The 27,528-nt window shown below is 33.1% G+C and overlaps 1 protein-coding gene across 1 annotated transcript in view; it reads right to left on the bottom strand.

Moving 5' to 3' along the window:
* Positions 1 to 27,253, bottom strand: part of LOC116887974 (ribosomal protein S6 kinase alpha-6-like) — a 48,872-nt gene extending 21,619 nt beyond the window's left edge. Inside the window, 8 exon segments of the mRNA XM_032889413.1 lie at positions 2,882 to 3,024; positions 5,924 to 5,961; positions 6,479 to 6,585; positions 16,864 to 16,932; positions 18,526 to 18,641; positions 18,823 to 18,904; positions 23,033 to 23,149; positions 26,879 to 27,253. Coding sequence (XP_032745304.1) covers positions 2,882 to 3,024; positions 5,924 to 5,961; positions 6,479 to 6,585; positions 16,864 to 16,932; positions 18,526 to 18,641; positions 18,823 to 18,904; positions 23,033 to 23,149; positions 26,879 to 27,253 — 1,047 coding nt within the window.
* Positions 27,254 to 27,528: the final 275 nt, after the last annotated feature.

Raw genomic sequence — 27,528 nt, 5'->3', positions numbered from 1 at the left:
ACATGTAATCTGAAAAGAAGTTATTTGTCTTATAAACAAAGATATACATTTAAGGTAAGTAACAATAATGGGAAAGGAAAATATACACTAAAGTATCTGAAATTTACACATATCATGAAAAAATTTAAAAGTAACCATTCTAAATCCTAACAAGAAGACAAAAATAAAAAAATAAAATTAAGAAACAGAAATCCAAAATTTAAAGTAAGACTAGGGGTGGTGGTGCATTCTTGTAATTTCATTTATTCTAGAATATGAAGCCAAAGAATTACATGTCCAATGTCTGTCTGAGCTACATAGTCAGTTTAAGAACTACTGGATACCCTAGTAGAACCTGACCTCAAAGTATTTTTAATAGGCCTTGGGACACAGCTCAGTGGCAGAACAAGTTGTTAGTATATACGACCTTTAAAAATGCCGGTACATATATACATATGTGTAATAATACCTCTATAAAAGAAAAATGGAAACCTTTGTACATAGAGTAAAGAAAACATTTTAGAACAGGAATTTAACTGAGAATGAAAAAGTTGAAATAATGCAACATTATTTTTAAAAAGACTAGTCTAGGGGGTTGGGATTTATCTCAGGTAGAGCGCCTAGAATTTTGGGGCGTCTCTGGGTTCAGTCCCAGCTCCGAAAAAAAAAAGAAAAGAAAAGAGGAAGATCAGGTCTAAGTGGAATTCTGCTATGGTAGAACGCATGGTTAATCTAAGTTAATGTTTAGTAACGGCGAAGGGAAGGAAGGAAGGAAGGAAGGAAGGAAGGAAGGAAGGAAGGAAGGGTTAAAGGAAGAAAAAAGAGAGAAAGAAAGAAAGAAAGAAAAGGAAGGCGAAGGGAAGGAGGGAGGAGAAATTAAAGGGATAAAGAAAAGGAGGGTAGAAGAGAGGGAGGGAAGAAGGGAGGGTGGGAGGGAGAAAGGGAAAAAGTCCCAAATTAAAGCTCTTACTAGTTCATTATAGGAGGGCAGAGGAAGTGGTTTAGTGAGTAAGGCATTTGCCCCACAATTTGGATAAAATATGGGTATGAAATGCATGCTTAACCACAGTAGTATGGGAACAGAAACAGAGGATCTCCAATTGTGCCTCTGGAGTATGCTCGTCAGTCTAGCTAAATTATCTGAGCTCCAGATGCAGTAAGAGGCCCTCTCTCAAGAATAAAGTGAAATTCAACTGCAAAACTTCAGGTCTGCTCTCCCTCCCCACATACACCATGAACAAGCACATATACATATACACAAAACTATACTACTAATAATTATATTTCAAAATAAGATTGACCACTGGCTTTGGCATCAGTCCTGTGTTCATTTAAGCTGAACTCAGAACATTAATTACCTTAAGCACTAAACTCTTGTACCATCAAATCTGCTGCTCCAACCTCATCTTCTCTTAAGCACTATTTTTCCCACGCAAATCTATAGTAATAGTTTGTATGATAATAAACACACAAAAACCGGAGGGATTGAATTTAAGAATCGTACCTCCTCACAAAGAAACTATGATAGGTGTTGCCCCTCACTCCCCATGCTGTATAATCTTTTTTATAAAAGTCTTGCAAAGGATTCCAGTTTTTTTTAGTGTCCTTCTTTTCCACTACATTACTGTTCTGAACATCTTTTTACTACATGTCAACGAATTTCCCTACCAGCTGCCATTAGTATTTCTACCAGTAGAGCTTTTGTATCAATCTGCTATCTTTCATACCTCTAAGTTCATATATTTTAGAGGTATCTTTATCTTTGAACTATCTTCTCTATTTTCTCTGTCATTTAATTAGCGACTAAGGTTAATTATATATTTTTATATTTTCCTTTTTTTGTAAACTCTAATCTTACAACACTCTTGAAAGTTTTTTCCTATTTCTAGAGATTTTATCCCTTTAATTTCCATCCATTTATATAATGATATGAATGTTAATCCTCCTAAAATATAACCTTTCTTCACCATCCTGATTCAGACTCTAATAGTTTAAAAATACCAAAAGAATCACATGGGAAAGTTTATAGGGTTAGGCTGCACTTCCTCCATTTTTGCCCTTGTTCTTGACTTCTCTAATCAAACTGGTTTCCCAAAAATTGCAAATAGGATCACAACCGTCAATCTTGTTGACAAACTATGAAATTTTATTGATCCTTCAGAACTTAAGTTCTACCTCTTCAATCTACATTGACATTTAAATGAATCTTCCTCAAACTTTAAGATACTTTTGGATAGTTTTCTTAGTTCTTTAAATTGTTTCTCCAGCCTTAGTTTATGCGTTTGCTAATTGGGGAAAATGCTATAATGTATTGGTAATTGTAATTTAATTTAATTAACTACTGCCTTCCCCAAATACAACGTTTGAAAAGACATTTAGTATATGGCAATGTCATGTAATTTTCCATGACATATGGGGAAAATGGACAACTAGATTTTAAAGGAAAACTGCTGTGATTCAACAACCACTTATCTATCACCTGTACTTAGTATTTATATAACCACTACAGTAGTTACTGAGATAAAAAAAATTACCAAATACAACAGCTAGGGAAGGTGTGAAATGATTGGACAAAAGTGATGAAGGTGATAAATTCTGTGATACCTAATAATATAGCATATAAGTGTTGACTTAAATTAAGAATTACCTAAAACTTTTCTAAATTTCAGAAATGAATAGCTTATATAAACTTCTAGCCACTCATTGACCTTTTCAGCAGCAACATTAAAGGAGGCTATTAAAACCCTAGCCCTTGTTTACTTGCTTGCTAGTCACCACAGTGCAAAAATTAGTTATGAATTATCAAAAGAAATCTTTCCTGAGCTGACCCCAAAGCTAGAAATAAAATCCTCAATAGTATTAATCATGTATTGACATAATTAAGGAAAATAATACAACTTACCATAAGTACACCATATGACCACCAATCAGCACTCTGAGAATGGCCTCGTCGATTTACTACTTCGGGGGCCATGTATTCTACAGTACCACAGAAGGAGTAGGCTTTCTTTTCTTGATCCACTGACTCTTTGCTCAGCCCAAAATCTGTAAGTGTTACCAAAAAAAGTAGCTGAAAATCTCAGGAAGTAGGAAATATGAAAAAAAAATAATGAATTAAAGCAATTTGCATTAGCTTAAATTACTCTTGAGGTAGCTAACTTGACAAAATAACAGAAAACAATCTATATTTCAAGATAAAGCTCTTTAAGAATGTTTAAAAACTTTTCAGCCAATCCTCTCCCTTACAATATATTTTACCAGGTCTATAACAATTTTGAGGTATAAAAAATTTAACCAACGTTATCATATATATTAAGTATAAACAGATGTATCAATTTATATTTTTAAAAATATGACAAAGCACAGTATGCATGGGCAAACTTGTATTTGTGTCTACAACATTCTGAGAACTAATGGTATCAATATAAAATCAATCTTTTACATCATAGTAACAGAAAAGTGACAATTTCAATTGAAAGAATAGTACTTATAGTGTCACTAAACACCCTGAAAGGACATATCACTCCATGGAGAACACGGATCTTTTCTACTTCCCCAGAAGCTCTGCTTCCCCAGGCTGCCATGTTGGAAACATAGTGTGTGACCTTTCCTGGGGCTTCATTCAATTTAGCAACAGATGTTTAAGGTTCCTCCATGCATTGTATCACTTCATATTGAATTTCTTTTTAAAATTTCATTTCATTTAAATTTTTAATTGCCATAAAATATTTATTGACAGATTATGGTAGTAAATTTGATAGTATGTAGTAAGCAATGATTAAATGACAGTAATTAGCATTTTCCTTTCCTCAAATATTTGTCAGGTTAGGAATCTTCAAATTCTTTTATAGCTATTTTGAAATGTATACTTAAAATTGAATACTATAGGATATTAAAATTATTTCCTACACTTTATAAAAAAGGAAAATAGAAATAAGTCCATAACCATGAAGATCAGAATGAGCTTTACAGGGTACAAATTACTCCCGATTTCCAAAATGAAAAAATGTAAGCCCAACATTATTCTCTTTGTTTAATTAATTCAGACTCATTCAAAACTGATTTTCAAACCATGTTCAATGATTTAATCTAGAAAATAACATGCAGGAAACATCTGTGTTATGTCTTTCAGTACAATATTTAATCTTAATATACTAGATCCATTCTCTTAAGACATTTAAAATATTACACTAAAAATAAAATATAATAAGCGATAGTATTGAAAAGTAAGTCAGTGGAATATATGGTCTACAGAAGAGGAAAAGCCCACGTATGTAGCACTTAGAAAACAGAAATACTACAACTTCCCGTCTCAAAATCTGTGAAAGAGAAAAAGTAAGATATATGGAATTATTTGAATGTATGTATGCTTTTGCTAATATACTTACTTCAGTTTACAAGGTAACAGCTTAATCCTTTATTTTTATATTGATATATTAGATCCTTTAATTTAGTGACTTACTTTAAACTATTCCAGTCCAAACATCTCTGTAAAAACACTTTTTCAGTTCTTTGATTATAGTTTTCTAAAGCATATGTAGCTTTTGGAAATTAATCCACTCAGTAAAATGTCCTTGTCATCTAACCGAATTCTTGAGAAATTAATTATTCTAACATTTAATTGCCCATCACATGGAAATTACACATAGCTTGTTTATTTATTTATTTATTAATTTCTTTAAAATATTACGGTCACTTCCAGACTTGAATTATTGTAAAGAAATATGCTTAGAAGTGTAAAGATTATCATCCTGAGTGAGCTAACCCAATCACAGAAAGACATACATGGTATGCACTCATTGATAAGTGGCTATTAGCCCAAATGCTTGAATTACCCTAGATGCCTAGAACAAATGAAACTCAAGATGGATGATCAAATGTGAATGCTTCACTCCCTTCTTTAAAAAGAACAAGAATACCCTTGGCAGGAAGAGAGAGGCAAAAAACAAAACAGAGACTGAAGGAACACCCATTCAGAGCCTACCCACATGTGGCCCATACATATACAGCCACCCAATTAGACAAGATGGATAAACAAAGAAGTGCAGACCGACAGGAGCCGGATGTAGATGCTCCTGAGAGACACAGCCAGAATACAGCAAGCTACAAGGCGAATGCCAGCAGCAAACCACTGAACTGAGAATGGGACCCCCCTTTGAAGGAATCAGAGAAAGAACTGGAAGAGCTTGAAGGGAACTTAAAGGTTATATGTACAACAATGCCAAGCAACCAGAGCTTCCAGGGACTAAGCCCACCTAAAAGACTATACATGGACTGACCCCTGGACTCTGACCTCATAGGCAATGAATATCCTAGTAAGAGCACCAGTGGAAGGGAAGCCCTGGGTCCTGCTAAGACTGAACCCCCAGTGAACTAGACTGTTGGGGGAGGGCGGCAATGGGGAGGGTGGGGAGGGGAACACCCATAAGGAAGGGGAGGGGGAGGGGATGTTTGCCCAGCAGGAAACCGGGAAAGGGAATAACACTCAAATGTATATAAGAAGTACTCAAGTTAATAAAAAAAAAAAAAAAAGTGTAAAGATTGAATGGTTCCATCAACTAGGTTATAGAACAGTCTCAAAATAAAAATATGAGGATGTAGAACAACAGGCGGCTGAGACGTTAGGGGAAGGTAAAAGGAAGCTATTGCTTTTTTTCCAGATATAACTCATACTTAGTTAATTATTTTAGTCTAGAAGAAAACTAAAATCTACAATTTTTACCTAAAATACGTTTAAATTAGGACAGTGCCTCTATTGTAGATTTTTTAAATGTACTCAAAATACATTCAAACTATGTAATCTTTAAATTAATCTTGGTCCATTAACTACAAAAAATGTAACACAAATGAAGGCTAAAATGATAGTAGACAAAGAAAAATATGCACTAGAATAAAAAGAAATGATCACATATTCACTTAGTAGTATATAAGAAAACGTATATACCTGTTAACTTGATATGTCCTATTTCGTCAAGCAAGATGCTATAAATAAAAATTCACAAATATTATGAAACAAAATATATAAAAGCATAAATATAAAATTAGGTACTATTTGACACACTGGAAATTTTTCAATTATTAATTTAGACTAAAGTGTATATAAAGAGTAGTTGGTAAAAGTAAATTTTATGTAACTGTATCACTCATATAATTGATTTTCATATAACTGATAATATCTTAATGATATCTAAATATATTTCAGTTTAAGAAATGATATACATACACACATATAGACACAACATACATATATTATATAGTATATATGTGTAGGGCAGCAGGATGGCTTAGCAGATAAAGGCACTTGCCCTCAAAGTTGACAAACTATATTTGATATCTGGGACCCACATAATAGGAAAGAACTGCTCCTACAAGTTGTCCTCTGACCTTCACATATATGCCATAGCATATACATGTAGAAGCACACACAGCAAACCAATATATTAAAAATCTTCAAAGTCAATATAGGTAGCTTTGATACAAATGGAGAATAAAGCTTTACTTCTCTGGCTTCAGGTCTCTATACACAATTCCTAATCGATGCAGATGATCCAAAGCTAGGGCCAATTCCGCAAGGTAGAATTTCACATCTTCCTCTGTAAAAAGAACCTAAAATAAAATAATAATTTATCATTTGATCATTCTTCTATATTATGTACTTTTTAATTTGCTTCTTTTAAAAAAATCAGCAGACAGACAAATCTGGGCAAATTATAATAAAATAGGCATCGTTCAATTTTGTGATTGGTACAACCATTTATATAGCAGAGAACTTTTCTGTTTTTTTTTTTTTTAATTCACTAAGCATTTTATTTGTTTACATTTCAAATGTTATATCTGATCCTGGTCTCTCCTTCACGAACCCCACCATTCCATCCCCCTCCCCTTTGCCTCTAAAAGGGTGCTCTCCCATCCACCCACTCCCACCTCAATCCTCTAGCATCCCCAGACAACTTTTCTAGACAAATGTTATTAGTTGTCTAGAGAAAATACTTCTTTACAAATATTAGCAATTTAAACATAATTCTTCCAGAAACACATGCTGTTTGTGTATCATCTAAGATTAAATGCACTTCAGTGACTTAGGGTTTTTAATGAGTCTCATAACATCAATATTAATTTTGATACACAGTATTGGCATACTGACTGTACTCAATCAAGGTAATTGAAGTATCAGGGATATTTTGTTTCAACATTTTGGCCTTCCACCGTTTCTACTATTTTCTCCTTTACCACCTACTAGCACTTCTCAGGAATTTCACCTTTTAGATCCACTATTCAAATCTTCTAATCTACCACAAGTTGTAAATTGAATAACCCTTAAATTAGAATTTTAAGCACACATCTGACCTAAACAGGATCCGAATCTTCTCACCTGTAAGTAAAGTTTATGGACTTAATAGCACTGGATTTTTCAATCTTTGTGTGTTGGGGAATAAAGATGTTAAGACAAAGTAAAAAGCATATGGAATTTAAAATCAGGATTAGAGGTTTAGCATCAAACATGTCGTTTAACCCTCAGGCCCTGAGTTTTTAAATCTTAACTAGGAACATTGTTCTAAGAATCAAATTCACTAAAATGGACCTAAATGTACAACTGTATGGAGATATTAGTACAAGGTTATATCAATATTTACTCACAGTTGAGTATTTAATCAATACACACATTTGCAACAACTCAAGCATTACACAGAAATTTTAGAGTTATCAAGGGTTTTCAGATTGACAAAATAGCTTTTTCTAGAAATCTTCTGCTTTCAATGCTGAAATCTGGCCTATTTGGAAGGCTCAAATTTGAATAATATACCACATAGTCAAATTTGCCCATTTAGATTACAGTCACTGTATTTCACAATGCAGATTCATGCTACGAGTAAAACTGAAGAAAACAGAATTAATATTTCTCACTATCTAAGTTTCAGGGATAGTTCTTTGAATACTCTAATAATCAAAGTATAAAACATTATCTTCAACTTCTTATTAAGAATAAAAGTACTTTTTACTCATTTAACTTCTGCGGAAGAACAATCAAATGGCCACTGAAAACCAATATATGACAAAACTTTAAATATCACTTAGGTTACTTACACATACTGTCAAACATACAATCTTATCCTGATGTTGTCTTTGTAGAAAGCCTCACATAAATAAGAAACCTACCAAAAAGTAATTATGTACCAGACGCAATCTGTGCCAGGACTATGTATTCTTTCTTTTGTTACAGTCTTCCAAAAACTCTATAATATGCCATTATCAACATCTTACATATGTGGAAAATGAGATTAAGAACGACTAAGTAATTTGCCCAAAGTAAAAACTAGTAAGTAGAAAACATAGGATATGAATTAAGGAATGCCTGTCCCTAAAATATGACCTTTTCCCCAGAAGCCACTTGTATGTCACCTATATTTCCCTCATATTTTAGGTTCATAGCTAAAATTATTTCACATTTGCTAACTAACCTACTCATAACCTACCTCAAAAGAAAAAAGTCACCTAAGATTCCAGTAAAAGAAAAAAACATTATTAACATGTGGCTTAATAACGTGTGTACGGGATTGTATATATTAAGATACTCGAATTGATACTACATCATGTATTATATAGAAATTTATTTTCAGTTAATGTTATATAATAAGCATACTCCCATACATTTCAAACTTGTTTATGATCATTATTAAATTAGTGCATATTAATCATAATAGCTCACTATGATTTGCCGAATATTATCATTCTGAACAATTAGGTTATTTCTAATATTTACTCCTATAAATATAATGATAATATGCTATATTATAATATATAAATATTCTTATATATGCATACATCTTTGTATTTCACCAGGATGCATTCCTAAGTAATAAAACAGTGAAGAAACATAGTCTAGATTCCTGACATATACAATAAAATTTCTTTCCAATAAGGTTACAATAGCTTCCATGCCCATCAACAATTTTTGAATATATTAGCCATACTATTTATAACAGAACCAAATTATCCCTTAATGAAATATTAATTTGACATAAAAGAGTATTAAATTTGATTAAATTTAAATATATTTATAGACCAAGGAGATTTCCATACATTGTGGCCTTTCCAGTTTTCATGAAGTTGTCTATTTTTCATTAACCTACATTCTGTTCAGTAGGTAGAAGCCATTTAAGTATCATGAAATCATGCCTTGCAGAGTCCTGAGTTCAATTCCCAGCCACATAGTGACTCACCCATCTACGCTGGGATTTGAAGCCTTCTTCTGGCGCGCGGATGGACATGCAGATAAGAGCACTTATACATAAAATAAATAAATCTTTAAAATGTTTTTATCATATTAATTACAAGTGGTTTTCAAATATGTGCTTGTTTTGATAATTAGTTCTTAATTTTATATAGTTAAATTTATTTTATCTGTTTGTTTTGCCCTTATTACTTTAAAGCTTACCAAATGCCCATTCAATGATAAATACGTAAGTACACAGCTGCATTTTATTTTAGGATACAGTGATTACTTCTAAGATACAGTTCTATTTTATAGGTAAAATCCACTTGATGTATGATACAGATAGGGTTAATAATTATTTTTGAACTATCTAACCAAATTCTCATAAATTGTTTTCACTGAACAATTTATTTTCCAAAAATATGATTCATCTTTAATATAGTCTTATGTGTTTGTGTGTGTGTGTTGGTATTCATGGGTTAAGGCTAATATTCTCCTGATTATGTGTTTGAACTATAAATTTTGCTTACAGAAACTTTTTAATAATTAACAAAAAAGTTGTATTGGAGCACACCTATAATCCTAGCACTTAGGCCAGCCTGGCTCTTAACAGCTAGACTCTGTCACAAAAAAAGGAAAAAAAACCAAATGACTAAAAAGTAAATTTTAAGAAAGTATATATGATATGAAATTTTTTGGCATGTGTTTCCTTATCTAGATAAATTGTGAAATTATACTGTCGATTTTAAACACACGGATTTCTACTGAGATTTTTGTTTGGAATTTTATTAAACTAGTAAATGAATTTTTTCAAAATATTGTTTTATAAAAATAAATTGAAATATTTTCATGATATTAGCAAAAGAAAGTTCTAGGTCAAAATTTTGTGTATGTTTATGTATGAATTTATTTGAAGGTATGTGTCTGTGTGTATTTTCAGTGAGAAAAATTGAGGCAGGTACTTTTTTTAAAATGTAAGGAACAAACATTATAAAATTTCTTAATACATACTAAAATGAATTTTAAAAGTCTATTTCTAAGGCACAAATAATTCTTCAGTTTGGATTACTCGACTTTTTATTCACAAGTGAAGTATAACCAACAATCAACTACTTATAAAAAGCTGTCTGTAGAATTAAGTACTGAATCAGTTTTTTATTGTCTATTCAATAAATAAACTAATTTATTGTCTTTTGGGAAATGCATTTAAAATGCTTGCTCTTACCTAATATTCCAGACTTAGGAATGAAAACTTACTGACTGCATCTCTGTGCTAGTATGATTTAGAAAGTCCCACATCGAGAATGGAAGTCTGAAGAGTTTAAAAGAAAATTAGAAATGACTACAGGTAAGAATTTTTCATAAACATTTGTGACAATTTAAAATCTAACATAAGAAATAATGAATGCTGGAGCCTTGATATACCATTGTCCTTCTATAAGTTTCTTTAAACTTTCCCCTTGGATAAGGGTCATAGACAGACCCTATTACATGCTAAATTATGTCCTACAGTACAAAATATATGGTCATGCATGCCAAGTTCTGCACTGGAGGTAGACAGATATAAGCCAGAGACCTCAGCCACTTAAGCACTGACTAGCATGCCATAAATACATTGTTCCTTTATCACAAGTTCTAGAGCTCTGGGGAATCAATGGTAGCTCTCCTACACTCAACATTATACATTCTGAAAGTTGGATGTTGAACTACAGTCATCCAATTAAAACTTTGCTAAGAGACTATCATTTCAAGACAAAATAAAATGGACAAGAACAGAAGCTATTCTCCTGCCTGAAACATTCAAAACACAGGACAAAATATATGGAATGATATTTCTCAAGACACTGGACATCTAGTAACAAAAGACAGTGAAATACTGAGATATGAGTAACAAATGTGGCATGTCCTATGACTGTACAAGCTTACTACCTGGAAATTTTCCAAGTAGTAGTATAGGGCGATCTAACTCAATTGGAGCTCAGAGGTTTTCTGAAGTAATGAGTTAGAGCCAAGAGTCTTGGAGAAGAGAATTCAAAATACCTAAGCAAAGGAAACTGCAGAACGACCTTTCAAGACATGTGAATAGTTCCAAAGATATAGATTGGGTGCATAGTACATGTGAATGAGGACACTATGCTGTCAGAAAAAGAATCAAGAAAACAATCCTTGCAACTTACATTGGGCAATGAATAGCTGTTGTTATCTTCGAGTAGAGCAGAAAACATCACACACATAGAATCAGAATAACCAGAAGGACTTGGCTTTAATAGCTGATCAAAGTTAATCCTAATTAAATATTCAAGTCCACTCCAACAAATTTTAAGAGAAGACTTGAAAAGATAAAACTATTTCTATATTTCAAGCAAGCATCAGTGTATTTCCAGAAGCACAAAAAATTTTTTTCATCATCTAGTACATTAAATTTCACTAAGACTGCCCGACGGATATAAGAAAGTCTCAATCATGGATCAATACAAACTATCTGAGCTCAATAGAAAATATAGTCTTAAAAGACTAAAAGAACCCACTAAGCTCAAGAAGATAAAGTACATGCCTTGTTTGGAAAGCAAGATAATAAATCGTAATTCCAAGGATGCCGTTTAGAGTAATTAGAAAAGGTTGTCATTTGAATAGTGAGGAAAATTATCCCCATAGTAAATGTTGTCCTAGTCCTAAGTGAAAATGCTTAAATGCAAGACCTAGAGTTGGAGGGTACAAGTAAAGAGTGAGTCCCTACCATGTGAGAGGCTCAGTGTTTAATTCTTCAGTACTAAAGATAAAAAAGAGCCTATATGATCAAAATGACAAAGCATTTATTATGCTAGAAAGTTAAATTCACAGTATCTACCAACCATCGAATACAAAGTCATATCTATGTAGTAGTACACACCTTTAACCCCAACATGTTGAAGGCTGAAATGGAAAGCCTTGAATCCACATCAGCCTGGGACACAATAATATCTACCAGTTCTAGAAAGAGAAAGGAAAGAAGAAAGAAGGAAGGAGGGAAGTAGAAAAGAAGGGAGGGAGGGAGAAAAGATAAACCTTGCAAGTATGCTGCCACTGAGCTATAAAATAAGTCATGAAAAATATTTAATGAATATGGCAACTGTTATTAAGACCATATGTCCCTGACACCAAGTTAAAATTTCACATTTTAAATTTAATAGAAATACAAAAATAACAAAATAAAATGTTGGGGAATACTACCAAGCTAGCAGCAGAGACAAAAATAAACTGTAATTATTGTAATTGTTTCAATATAAGTTAGATAGTAGGCTTAAAGAGTACCATATTGAAATATATAATCACATATAAGTGGAATAAGCCTAATATCTCACTTTAAAAAACCCACATTTTCAAATTGGAAAAAAATCAAGGAGGCTATAAGTACTTTTTAACTGCTATAAATAAAACTACAATTAAAGTGAAGATACAAAGTTAAACTGAGCTACTGCTGCTTTTTGAAAAGACAGTCATCAAACTACCAAGTAATTCATTTAATAATGAAATCATCTTCTTATCAAGAAAGGATGCCACCCATAAAAATTTCTTTTAAACTTTGGTAGAAATTAAAGAATTATACAAATCTGTAATTTGAATATTTCATGTGTTTCTAAAATATAAAAACATGTATAGTATGTATTACAGTCTCAATTTCTAAAGCAACCACTACTAACCAACCTGACCCAACAGGTTGGTTCATATTTAATGAACCTTCCACCACCCGACAAGAGATGTCCGGAAAATAACCGTATATATATATATAAATTAAATATCTTTTCAAATACCCAATAAGTCAAATAAAAGAAATGAGAAAATACATTAAACAAAGTAAAAGGGCCAAAATATCAGGAGTAAATTAAAACAGTACTTAGTTTATAATACTAAATGGTTGCATTACAAAAGAGGCCTTCAAATCAATGAAAAAGTTAGTAACTACAAAGGAAGTCATAATGCGAATAAAAGAAACAAAAATAGAACTATAACAAAAATCAGTGAAGCCAAACGTGTGCTTCATAAAAACAATTATAAGGCTGATAAACTTCTAGCAAAGCCAAGAGAGCCAAAGAAGAGAAGACAAAGTACCACCATAAGGAGTGAAAGTCATACACAAAAAAGGACTCTATGATTACGAGAGAAGCTAACAAGGGAATATAATAGCATGAATGTGAAATCTCATAGCTGTTTGTGTATTTGGCACTTAGTCCCCAGCTGTTTGCACTGTTTGTAGAGGTTATAAACCATTTAGGACAAGAAATGTCGCTGGAGAAAGAATATCAGGGCAGGCTTTGCACATTAATAGCCTTGCCTCACTTCCATAGTGAGACAGAAACTTTCTGCTTCCTACCTCTGCTGCACACCTCTCTTGTTATGTATTCTCCCTCTGTAACTGCTAGCTAAAATAAACTTTGTTCTAGAAGTTCCTCTTGGTCATAACATTTAATACAGCAAAAGCAACAACAAACTAATACAAAACCTATAGTTACAAATATGATGGAACAAATACATTCCTTAAAAGACACAAGCTCATACACAGCCCACAGGTCTATTATATAAAGTGTCTTTTGGTTAAACACCTTACCAAGAAGAATGTTTTGGCCAAAACAACTTACCAATGGAACTGACTTCACATAGGAATTCTATCAATCACTATTAGCAATTAATACTGAATAAAATAAATAGTACTGTAAAGTTGAAGAAAAATCCTATTCAAAGAAAAAATTCTTATCCAAATTATGAAGCAGGAATTACTCTTGATACAACAAACAAATGTGGAAAACATAAAACAAAATAAGTACTTTTTTTATAAAACTAGATAACAGTGTGGAGAGATGGCTCAGCAGTTAAGAGGGCTGGATGGCTTTTCAAGAGTCAGATTTGAGTCCCACAGCCACCATGTCTGTCTACAGCCATCTGCAACTACAGTTAACTACAGGTCCAGGGGATATCACGCCCTTTCCCGGTCTCCACAGGCACTACCTCAACCTGGTGCCCAATTGCACATTCAGACAAAACACCCATACACATTCAATAAAAACAGAAGAAAAAATTAAAAAGTAAAGAAACAGAAAATGTACTAAACATTTAGCACACATCCAATAATATTTTAAAGTAATTATACCTGATGTCTATGTGGCATTCATTCAGAAATGCAAGGTTGGGTTACCATTTCCTAATTCCCCATATCATAAATTAAGCAGAAAAAAATCTCAATTAAATGCATGTGACAATCTATTAAACATCTAATAAATCATCTCCCCGCAATAGAATGAGATGATAACTGAACCAAATAAAGAACACAGAAATATAGCTTTACGATTTATAGTGAAATTAAGCTTCCTTCTATTTTGAAGCAATAAGAATGTCTGCTCCCATCAAATTTATTCAAAATCCAAATGAAAGTTCAAGCCAATGTTAACAAGGTCACAAATAAAATAAATAAATCCATGATATCTAAAGATGAAAGAATAAAGCACCCTGCCAAAAGTAATTAACACAAAAGCTTTTGTCATCTATATAAAAAGCAGCCAGAATATGTAATTCTACTAGATTATGAGATACAAACTCAATATAGGAAATCTATTGTTTTTCCCACTGAAAATGAAATTAAAAGAACTATTCTACTTACATCATTAAAACAGAAAGCACTAAAAGAAAACTGACAAAAGATGTGCAAGCCCGATACACTGGAAAAAAAAAAAAATCACTGCTAAAATTAGGCATTTGCTAATGGAGTGGAAAAAGAATCCATGTCTAGAAAATTCTATGTATTTTAGATGTCCGTTTTGTGAAAAGTGATCCAGGTTGAGTGAAATCTAACCAAATTTCATGAAATTATTATTTCTAGAACATGGAAAGTTGAATTTAAAAATTAAGAATGAAAATGACCTCCACAAGAGCCCACAATTTTCACGAGAAAAGCAAAGCTTATGGATTAGCCCACTGACCTCCAGATATATCTCATAGAGAATCAGTAAAGACTGACAAACGAATCAGTGAACAGAACAGAGTATCCAAAGATAGGCCTTCACATGTATGACAATCTGATTTTCACTGAAATTATAAGGTAATTCAGTGAAGAAAGGATAAGTTTTCCTAACCACGATGCTAGAAATGGACAGTCCTAGCAATTTTAAAAAGACTTCCCGGAAACTGGGAAAGGGAATAACACTCGAAATGTACATAAGAAATACTCAAGTTAATAAAAAAATAAAATAAAATAAAATAAAAAAAGAAAAAGACTTCCTCACACAACTACACATTAAAATAACCCCAAGTGAATTAAGACTATAAATATAAATATAAACTATGGAAATCTCTAGAATACACAGGAAAATCTTTACCTACAATTAGGTAAACAATTCTTACATGGAATATTAAAAACCATTAATTTAATGGGAAAATTATTAAACAGACTGCACCAAAATTTAGAAATTCTGCTTTCAAAAGATAATATAATACTAAAAAGGCAAAGTATAAACCAGAAGAAAACCTTTTAAATCAGCATATATGATTAAAGACTTACATCTACACTATATAAGGAACTCTGGAACCTCAAGAAGAAAACAAATAATTCAATTTAAAATGGGCAAATGTTTAAACAGTTTATCAAAGAAGATAGACAGAAAATAAACTCAGAAAAAGATGCCCAAAATCATTAGTCATTAGTGATGAAATTCAGAAATTAGGTAACACTATATATTCACCAGATGTTCAACAAAACTACACACACAAAAAAAGAAAGAAAAAGAAAAGAAAACTGATCATACCAGGTGTTGGCAAGGATGTGAAGCCAACTGAAATTCTTATATGCTGCTGTGTGAAGTGTAAAAATTATATAAGCATTTTGGAAAAACAGTCCAGCTATGTCTTCACAGTTAAAATTTACACCTACCATGTAACCCAGCAGTTATATTCCTAGATATTTCCTCATGAGAAATGAAAACATATGTCAATACAATTATTTGTACATGAATGTTTACAGCAGCTTAATTGGTACTACCAAAAACTGCAATAACTCAAACATTCATCAACAAGCAAATAAACAGAACATGGTGCATCCATACAATGGGTATTGCTCACCAATAAAAGTGAATGAACTGGTACACGAACAACATGGATAAACCAAAATAATTATAATGATTTAAACCAGACAAAAAGGAAATATATTATAATTTTGTTTCTATAACCTGTTAGAAATATAAACCAAACAGTGACAGCAGAAAGAGCAGAGTTGGGATGAGAAGAATACATTACAAACTTCTGGCAATAATATATTTTATTTTAATAATGATCTCACAGTTCTATGAAAATGTAAAATATATCAAATTGTGTAACTGATTATACCATTATTGCAATGCCACTATACCTTAATAAGTCTTTTAAATGAATAAGTTAAACACTACCAGCAGCATTTAGGTAGCCCGAGCAGCCAAAGTTCTAGGGTTTGTTCCTATCTACATCACTCAATTCTTTCATCTCAGAGAAAAGTAACTAGGAGTCTGAGATGATCTGAAAGACACATAATAAAGCATCAACCGACATATCAATAAATACTATCTATAGTGATAAAAACCTCTTTCAAATTTCTACAGAAAAATGATATAACTTTTTTGGTCTGTTTGTTTGAATAAAATATACTAACAAATTTATAAGGAAGATCTCACCTCTTTGGATAATCTTGTGAAGACATCTCCTCCCTAATGAAATCCAATAATAAGTAATAGCTTCCCAACCTTCAGTCTGAAAAAGCTAATCAGAAACTACAATGTTATAGCAGCAACTCGCCATACTTTAGATTAACATGTTTAATTTTATTATCAAACATCATAAAACAATTATATATTAATATGGTCCACTGTTAGATAATATATCAAAATAAAACCCACTAATCCAGTCTTAATACAGGTATATATTTCTTTCCAGGACATATTCAATCTTGTATGTGGCTTTACAAAAATATTCTACCACAAAAATTATCCTGATAATGAAGTATCTTGTTCTAGTGCAGCTGCTTAAAATTTGTCTCCCAATCTGACCTATTGCATTGTACAAAGCTCAAAAATATGGTCACCTCCTCTACTGAGCCTCCCAACTCATCACATTTCCATATAGCATCTTTAATCTCTACTCCATCAAAATTATGGCTACTTTTGAGGTTTAATTGTACTTCCTGCCTCTTTTGTGGTATTTTACTTTTCTCTGCATATTCATTTACACAGTTTCATTCTTTATACATTACTAGAAATTATGGCTTTGTTTCACTTCTGCAACCCTCTTCATTTAATACAGTATTTTACCACAATAGGGGTTTATTCTTAATCTCATGACATGTCAGAGACTCTAAGAGGTTCTAAAATACTACTTTTATTCCATTACTTTATGAAAGAATTAAAAATTAGGGAGTCAGCATTTCTTGTAATTTATATAAATTGGATAAATATTTAAAACACTTTTGTCAAAATTACAGTAAAAATAATCAGTATATGTTACATTTTAAATGCACAAAATTAAATGGTATAGTTAACTGCACTAATGCTTTATTTTGATCTATTTATTCCTTAGTAAAATCATATCTATAAATCTCTTTGATACATTACCAATAGAGATATGATTCAAATTCATAAATGCCTGATCCCAAACATCCCTCCCCCATGATTTCTGCTGCTTCTGACTGATCTCACCTCTTAAGTATTACAAAATAGTTGACTAATAAAACCACATAGCTAGCTCTCCTGATTACAGCCAAAAAATACTGCCCTGATAAATAAACATTTGAATGTTTAATATAAATTATCACAGTAGCCTATGATCACTGGAAGTACTCCTTCATCTCATCTAGAAATACTATATTTTCTACATTTTTATTCTTTGTGAATTTCATATATGCATATGTGTTTAGAACAAACTTACCCCCATTTCTTTCCCTCCAATTCCTCCCATAGCCTCCCACCAATACTGCCTCCCAATTTTATGTGCTCATTTGAAGTTTAGAATTCACATAGAATTACTAGTATGAGCATGGGTATAGTGCCATAAATACCCAATTTAATAAAGATGGAAAAAAAAAGAGACTGCATTGCTGAAGAAAACTGACTCTACCAACAGTTAGCAATTGCCAACAGTTCATCAGCCATGAGATGAGACTTCAAGATCCACTCCCTAATACTTGATGGAATTTTGGAAGACATTTCATGTTACCTTAATTAAGTTAACCAAGTTAAGACAATGAGTTCAACTAAAAGCTAGCTATTCATATACATTTCAGGTATATTTTATATTGTTGAATATATTACATGATATTTACAGTAGTATCTGAAAAACATTACAGTTCTCTAATTCCATAAATATAAGGTTTGCTTACCATAGTGCAGTTTGACGATAAAAGGATGATTTACTTCTACCAGTATATCCCTCTCCATCTTTGTGCGAACACGGTCTCGAACTAAAATCATAAGGACTGAAATGTGATACTTATTCATAATCTTAGTAAAGAGAACCCCAGAAGTATCAATTGATAACTAGAATTAACAATGCTAAAGACAACTTCCCTTACAACTATTCCCCTTACAAGCAATATGAAGCATTTGGTCAATTCTATTCTAATTAACTTTCTAATTCCATACCCTTCAAAGAAGCTTTTCTTAACACCTTCATTGCATAGAGCTGCCCAGCATCAGGACCAGTCTTCTTTCTAACAAGAAAAACCTAACAGAGGAAATATTTTTAAGTGAATTTCACAGTTCAAGCCACTTGACCACTTTAAATATATTTTCTTATTTATTCCTGAGAATTTCATACAATGTATTCTGATTATATATACCCCTATTCTCCCAATTTGTTCCAACCCCATCATATTTCTCCGAATGTCATGCTTTCTTTAATCAAGAACTTAACCAACTCCTGGCTCTTATATTGTTTGTTAAGCTTGTTCAAGCTGTATTAAATTAGTTAGAGGAAGGAGAAAAGATTACAGCTGGCAGAAGATAAAGGAATGTACATCTCAAAAATGTAAAACATGGGATGAAATCATTCACTTTGAGATTATAATGTATTTGGATCAAGCCCACCCCACCACTAAGTCCCCTCCAAATTCTTCTATATTCCCCCACTAGTATTACCTCTAAACTTGAAAATATTTATGCTTTCTATGCACTACACATTTTTTGCCATTACATTCTCTGTTATAAAATACATATAAATGTAGTTATACTATAATTTATAATTAGGCACTTTATATTTGCTCACATTTTCCTTAATTCAGCAAATCAAAGTGTAAATATAATAGAAGTAGACAAGCTTTTTGGGACATACAAAAACTTGTGATTCAAGAGATTAGTAACAAAATCAAACAAATTTGAGGCCTTAATAAAGACCAAAAAGTGCTACTGCCATGAATTTTCATTTGTTTTAGAAGTTCTTGGGCATCTTATTTTATAACAAAGAATAATCAGAGGCACCGCTTACCTGCCAGGTAAAATTAATCATGATGGTAAAGTATCTCAATAAAAACGTGAACAATAAATCCTACTGTTAGCAAGTAAGCTTAAATATCTTATTTTCCATTTTTTAATCTTCTCAATGAATCAGTTCTGCTTCATATAACTTTTTATTTGAACTGTTCTTTTAATCTTCATTTTATTAAACCTTGTTTTATTAATGTGCAGTTTTATAGGACTTTGGCATTAGTAGGATTTTGTTCCCATTAAATAGACTCAAACATTTAATGTCATAAAACTACCTGATCTAAAACTCCTATTGCTTATACTTAAGTAAGCCTGTACAGCCCAAAGTTTCTTGGAACTGGGCCTACACTTGTCTGATTCACGCCTTGGCCAAATTCTGAATATGTTCAGCATATAACAAGTCACACCCACACAATGCCTACACAAATGATGCAATACTGACAAGCAAGTATGTTCACATCCTAAGAAGCAAAACAAAAGGTACCTTCTAAATATTTTTTGGTTGATAAACTACATAAACCTCACTATTTTGTACCTTAGTACTCTGAATTTAAAAGGGGTTTCAATGATCTATTTCTTAAACCGATATTCCTATACAAAATGTTGTATAAATTTAAGAACTGAACATACAACTTTTTAACACCATAGTGTTACATTTAATATGAAGATGTTCTTGAAAAATAATAATTTTGTTATACATTATTTTCTTTATTAAGATCAATAATAAAAGTTTATCTTTTCTGTTTAACAGGTTTCTACCCAACAGATATTGTTAATACTAATTTATTTCTTTATAGTGGCTGTCAATGTCATGTCTGGCCTGCTTAGACTTTCAGGCCCAATGCAATACATTTGTAAATAAAAATGTGTATTCTAGGCTTTGTGTCACCTTTCCTACTCTATTATTTCTGTCTCTTATTTTGGTTTTTGGGTTTTATCCTCCCTTTGATGTTTGGATTTGTTTAAGAATGGGTCCCATTATGTACCCAAGCTGGGCTCAAACCACTCTGTAGCCTCCAGGCTGGGCTTAACCTCCAAATCAGTCTTCTTCCTCAGCTGCCAATATGCCAGGGTTTCAGGCAAACAACAGCATATCTACCTTAGGCTACTTGCTTTCAATTTCAATTGTTATTTATCTATGGAATTCTTAAAATCTTTTATAAGACAAAGCAAGAAATAAATTCACAGATGAAGATATATAACAAAAGTTTTAATAACTTGAAATGTTTCTGTGCAATCATATTTGTCAAATATTTAAGCATTTATTAATTTGATATTAAAAACTTCATCTCTGTTCTTCTAAGTTAATATATACTCTAAGAAACATTAAAATAAAATTATAAAAATAAATAAATAAAATTATATAGAATATATACCTAATTTACAAGTTACTTTTATAATAACTAGTCTACAAACACCAGCAACTTCTTAATAGAGCCTCTTAATTTTGTTTTCCACCCCTGTCTCTGTTTTCTGCTGCTGTAATAGATACCATGACAAAAACAACTTGAGGGTTAAAGAGTTTATTTGGCTTACACATTACAGTCCATCATGGAAAGAAGCCAGGGCATGAAAGGCAAGAAAGAAAGCAGAGACCATGTAGGAATGCTGCTGACTGGCATGCTTCCTCCAGATTGTTCATCCACCTCCTTTATACAGACCAGGCTCACCTACCCAGGTATGGTACCACCCACAGTGTGCTGGGTCTTCCTACATCAACCACTAATTAAGATACCTTACAAACATGCCCACAGGCTAAACCGATGGATACAGTGTTTCAACTGAGGTTCCATTTTCGAAGTATGTCAAGCTGATAACCAAGATCATCATATTTAGCTTACATCATTCATAGACAAAGCCATCTCATTTTGTCTTTTCTATCCTGTAAGTATTTCTATGTTTATGATATATCCAATATCATATAGGTAATAGACTGTATTCAAATTATTAATGTCTAGTTTATATTCACCAATATACTTCATAAAAGTACTGACACACTCAGTACATAGCTTTCCTTACAAATGTCTTCATCACTGTATTCACTGCCTGATTGCCTTACTTTTCCTTTTTGTAACTAAATCTCAGCTACCATGATATTTTCTTTCTTTTCCAGAAATAGCGATTATTTCTGTCTTTCTAACAGCTACTTATTATATGAATTCAATAATTACCATGTCCTTGATTATAGGTACACAAGATTCAGGATCCATATTCATATACTTCCTTTCCATGAAACATATTACCAAATACTTAACAAACAAATACAAATAATGAGTATATGAATTCATTTTCTCAAAGATTCTTCAAAGCAAAAATTCTCACATGATTTCTAAATCACCTATGCTAGTTCTATTTTGCGGTAAGAGATAATGGGTTAGCTTATGAGTGCATACAAGAATTACAGCATAAATTCTAAATTTTCATGCAGAGCTAAGTAACAGAGACAAAAATGACCAGGAAAAAATCACAAAAAGAACATAAAATATCTTCATAGAAATCAAGTAAATGATTTAGACAACAACAAAGAACATGCCATGTTTCCTACATAGAGTAATATAAGCTCAAGGGGTTAAAAAGCCTTGACTGTTATGGAACAGTATAACAAAATCTGAATAAAACACAAATAAAATACATAAAACAGAGACTGAAGGACACCCATTCAGAGCCTGCCCCACATGTGGCCATATATATACAGCCACCCAATTAGACAAGATGGATGAAGCAAGAAGTGCAGAAGTGTAGATAAACTCTAGAGACTGGCCAGAGATACAGCAAATACAGAAGTAGAATGCAGCAGCAAACCACAAGACTGAATAGGACCCCGTTGAGGAATCGAAGAAAAGAACTGGAAAAGGCTTGAAGGAAACCGGGGCCCCATATTACAACAATACCAAGCAACTAGAGCTTCCAGGCACTAAGCCACTACCTAAAAGACTATACATGGGTGACCCTGGACTCTGACCTCATAGGTAGCAATGAATATCTAGTAAGATCACCAGTGGAAGGGAAGCCCTGGGTCTACTAGGGCTGAACCCCAGTGAACTAGACTGGGGGGGCTTGACAATGGGGGGAGGAGGGTGGGGAGGGGAACACCCATAAGGAAGGGGAGGGGAGGGGGGGATGTTTGCCCGGAAACCGGGAAAGGGAGTAACACTCGAAATGTATATAAGAAATACTCAAGTTAATAAAAAGAGAATCCTCTGACAAACAGAAGTATGATGTGGTTTGGGTTTTTGTTTTGTTTTTGTGCTGATAAAGAATTATGCATAAACAAAAATACATAAAACTATCACCTTTATGTGCATCCTTTGAGGCCCATAGACACAGTTTTGTTAAATATCAAGAAAAACACATGTAGAAAAAGGATTACCTTTCCAAAAGATCCCTGACCAAGAACCTTGAGCAAGTCGAACTGTGCGGGATCTGCTTTCTCATATCCTTCTTTAACATGCTGTGTAATAGGGATTTCTTTAACCAAATCTTCCCGCTAATAAAAACAAAAACAAAAACCAAATAATACTCATGTACAGTTCCAACATCTTGTGATTAGTTTCATTTTAAAACAACAATAACAAAATCACACTATAAGTTATGCAGTAATAAATTCTGTAAATCAAGCATTTGTTTTATGGACTATTGCTATTCTCATCTCCTGACATAGCACAGAGTTATACTTTACTTTCTTGTAGGCTTTGGTTTGTTTTTTGAGACAGAATCCTGCTATGTCTACCCAGATAGTGTGGAACTTGCTACATGGATCGGAGAGTCCTCAAACTGTTGACAATCCTCACTAAAGTGGAGCTTCAGATACAGAGACAGAGGAAGATAAAACCTTGCAAATTGTGAGACTGCAAACATAAAAAAAATTACAGAAGTCCTTTTAAATTGTATTTTACTCTATTCTTCAGATTTAATATCTAGTCAGATCAATGCAAAACAAATTCAAAAAAAATATGATTTATAAACTCAAAATGTTCCCAAGCAATGAACCTTAATTAATCTGAATATAATCTATATCTAAGTCTCCTACCATATGTGTGAAAAAGAAAGGAATCCTCCCAGGTAGTATTTCTACCCCCTGATAGAAGGCTCCTCTCAGGTTTAAAATTATACTCGTTAGTTGTAATGCTAGTCCCTACAGAAAGCACAGTAACAAACAGAAATTTTATTTTTTTAAATCCACATGAACTCCAAATCACAAAATAGCCAAGCTAAAGAAATAATCTCTGATCTAACACTTTCACTGTCTAAAAAACAAAATCAATACACTCAACACTTCAGTTGTCTAATGTTAAATGTTCTTTATCTATTGGCCATTTGAATCTCTGGTTAATCAATCAGTGTTGGCTATAGTTAACGTGGACCAGAGAATGGCCCCAATGAGCTAGATACCTTGACATTAAAATAACATCGATGACACAGAAAAGTCAGACATTTACTCTCAAAAGAAGTATATCAGTAGAGGAATTCTAATTCTAAGCATTTGGGGTCTCTACATAAATCAATTAGAAATGATTAATAATTCTAAAAGAATATTAATGGATGTCTTATATATCAAAATATAACAAATCCTCTTACATAGTCAGTGACTTAAAGCATGCTTTAAAAAACAAAAATAAATTAACCTATAAAATAAGTTTCTTAGCTTTTTAATAAAATAAATATATTAAAATTCAATATGTATATTTTAAAGATATATGTGAATGTATGTTTGTGTGTGTGTGTGTGTGTGTGTGTGTGTGTGTGTGTGTGTGTGTGTGTGTACGCGCGCATGGAGTAATAGGACTTGAACCTAAGGTATCATGCATAGGAGAAAGCCCTCTACTACTGAGCTACAGCCTCAGCTCTCAAACTGCTGTATTTTTAAGTCTAAGAAAGTATAATATATATATATATATATATATATATATACACATATATATGTGTATATATATGTATATATATATGTTATGCATATTCAAAAATATATATTTTATATTAAATTATATTTTATTATATAATAGAACTAGGAAGACAGTAGAACCATTTCAATGTAATTGTGTACATGAGTACTAAAATTAACCTTGTAATAAATATACCAAAATTTCTTTACTCCAGTAGAATATGATTTAATTATTCACTAACTCAATACAATATTTCCTAGCCAATATTCTGTATCACCATGTGCTGGATACACAAAGGTAAAATTCATACTTGATGTAGCAACATTTTTAGAAACGCAATATCCTCCCTTCAAAGAAACAAAAGGAAAAGATATATCTGAGAGGCTGAATTCAATCCTTTAAAACGTAATATGTTGAACTGGGACATTTAAGAAAATAATTATGATAAAATAATAACGTATGGCTTAACTTACGGCTGTGCCCTAATTCAAAATGACTGATGATAATCTTTTTTTAAAAGCTCATAAAACCATACATGTATGCACGTGCGCGCACGAGCGCACACACACACACACACACACACACACACACACACACACACAATATGAAATGATCTACAAACCCAAGAGAAAGCCCTCAGAAAAATCAATCTTGCCAACACCTTGATGTCAGACTTAATAGAAGTCTATAACTGTGAGAAAATTAATTTCTGATGGTTAGGACACTCAGTTTGTGGTCCTTTGTTAGGCCAGTCCTAGAAAACATATAAAGTACCTACTCTGAGTTGATGTGTGAAAAATGAAGATGTTATTGAAAAATAAAAACTTAATAACTTCCAGAGTTCACACTTTTCACATTAAATGGCAAATCGGAGGAACAAGTGAGTACAGTATTAGATATTTTTCTAAATTTCTAAAATATATTCAATATTAAGAAAAAATTTAAAAGGCTCAACCACAAGTTCTATACTCTGGTCTTTTTTTTTTTTAATATAGAAAGTCAAGCATGCTGCTATAACACTAGAAAAATGCATTGGTAAGCACAAACCAATTAGTCAAATACACTACTACTTCATTCATTTGACAAATGATTTGGTTATGGAAAGGAAATCAGCCTTTAGGATGAAAAGGAGATTAGGACAATCTAGTAGCAATCTATTACAACTCTAATACAAAAGCATCACAAGACTATAGAACAAAAGGCTAACCAAAGATGGATGTCTAAAGCTGAAATATACTAGAGTTTATGTAATAATGTAGCATCCATCTATTCAAGCACTTGTTTTATTTCAAGGCAGAAAGGTTATTTTGGTAAAACAACAACATCAAAAAAAAAAAAGAGGAGGAGGAAGGAGGAAGAGGAAAAAGAAGGGGAAAAAGAACAACAAAAAAAGTTAAAATTCAAAGAAACCATTTTGCTGAAATCATGTGCAGAATAATATAATGTCACTGAAGGTCAGACCACATATCAACATTGTTTGAACAAAGGCTAACAATAATAGTGCAAATAAGTATGTGCCACTAGCTTGAATAGACATGTCAAAATAACGAATACACTGGAAAATAAGCAGAAAATACTTATTGCAAGAGCATGAACCCCAATGTTCAAATGAGAAGCTATGAAAGAGGCAAGAAAGGCTATCAAAGGAAAAGGAAGATGAAGAATCATTGCTTGAGCAGTGGGGGCCAAGAGCAGGCTGGAAATGTGGAAGTGTCGAAGACAAGATGTGTTACAGTTAAACATTTAGATTGAGCAAACTGGTGATTCAGAGTCTGAAACATTTTGATTCATGCTATAAAGAATATTCTCAATATAGGTTCATATTTAAGAACAACCTTTTTAGTCAGTTCGTCAAACAGCATCTGCAATTTTTAAAATAAAGTGAAATTGAAATTAAAAGACTGTTTAATCAGGCAGGAAGCTGAGCAGGACTGAGGAAGGTGGGATGCTGATTCAGGTTCAAGTTCAAAGCTATTTGAAAAGGAAGTGAGACTTTGATCGCCCAACAGAAAATCTGTCACTCACTGTGATGCAAGTAAAGGATCTGAAACTTGGGGTTACCCAAATGGTTGTATTCATGACTATTATGAAGTGTTGTTTCTGAACTACATTACATTATCTTTAAAGGAGGATTATTAGTGCACGAGTTAATTTGCTGTCAAAATTCTTTGCTGGTATCAGGCATAGTTCTCTGGTGGAGCTTTTGGGATCACTGAAATTTAAAGTGGTGGATTGAAATAGTGAGGCCAGACATGAGAAACTTGCCATGAAATCTTGGTTGGACAAAGTCTGGAAGGTTCATGGCAGAGAGTCAGGTGAAAGGGCACCAGCACCCAGTGAACAGACGATTCTGCAGGCGCAGTGAGGCAGGACAGGCAGACTCCCGTGAAGGAGGCAGGTGGTGAAAGATGGAGAACTCGAAGAGCTGAACCAGTGACCTGCCTGAACTCAGACACAGGCCAGAGGACAGGCACAAAGCAGGCTGACACACAGGCAGATCTGGCCCAGGTGGGAAGGATGAAGGTGGAAGGATGGAGAATCCAGGGTGAGGTCCACATGACTCGGCGTCGAGACCAGTGGCGGAGGTCCCAGGAGGCAGGATCGAGGTGGCGTGAGGAAGAGCCGGAAGATCTGGACTGATTGTGGATGGAGGGGCTGGGAGGGACGGGCTGGGAAGGCACAGTGGAAGCAGGGTGATCGCTGTTCATGATGTCTCGGCGTCGGTAGTATCAACTCACAATAAAAGACATAGATTAACAAACTGGATACCTGGCGAGGACCCACATGTTCTGCTGTACAGAGCACGCACTCCAGAGACAGGGCCAGACACTGCCAGAGTGAAGGAAGCACAGGAAACAGCTGAAAATTTCAAGGAAGTCTCGGAAAGAAGAGGTCAAAACTTTGAATTTCAATGGTGGCAGGAGAGTGAGGACAGAGGAAGCTGGGAAGGCCAGGATTCAGGACAGGAAGGCCGGATCGGGCG

Source organism: Rattus rattus, chromosome X (genome assembly GCF_011064425.1).
Source record: "Rattus rattus isolate New Zealand chromosome X, Rrattus_CSIRO_v1, whole genome shotgun sequence".
In the NCBI taxonomy this organism is placed as follows: domain Eukaryota; kingdom Metazoa; phylum Chordata; class Mammalia; order Rodentia; family Muridae; genus Rattus; species Rattus rattus.
Note: the sequence above shows the minus strand (reverse complement) of the source record. Positions and strands in the feature narration are given on the sequence as shown.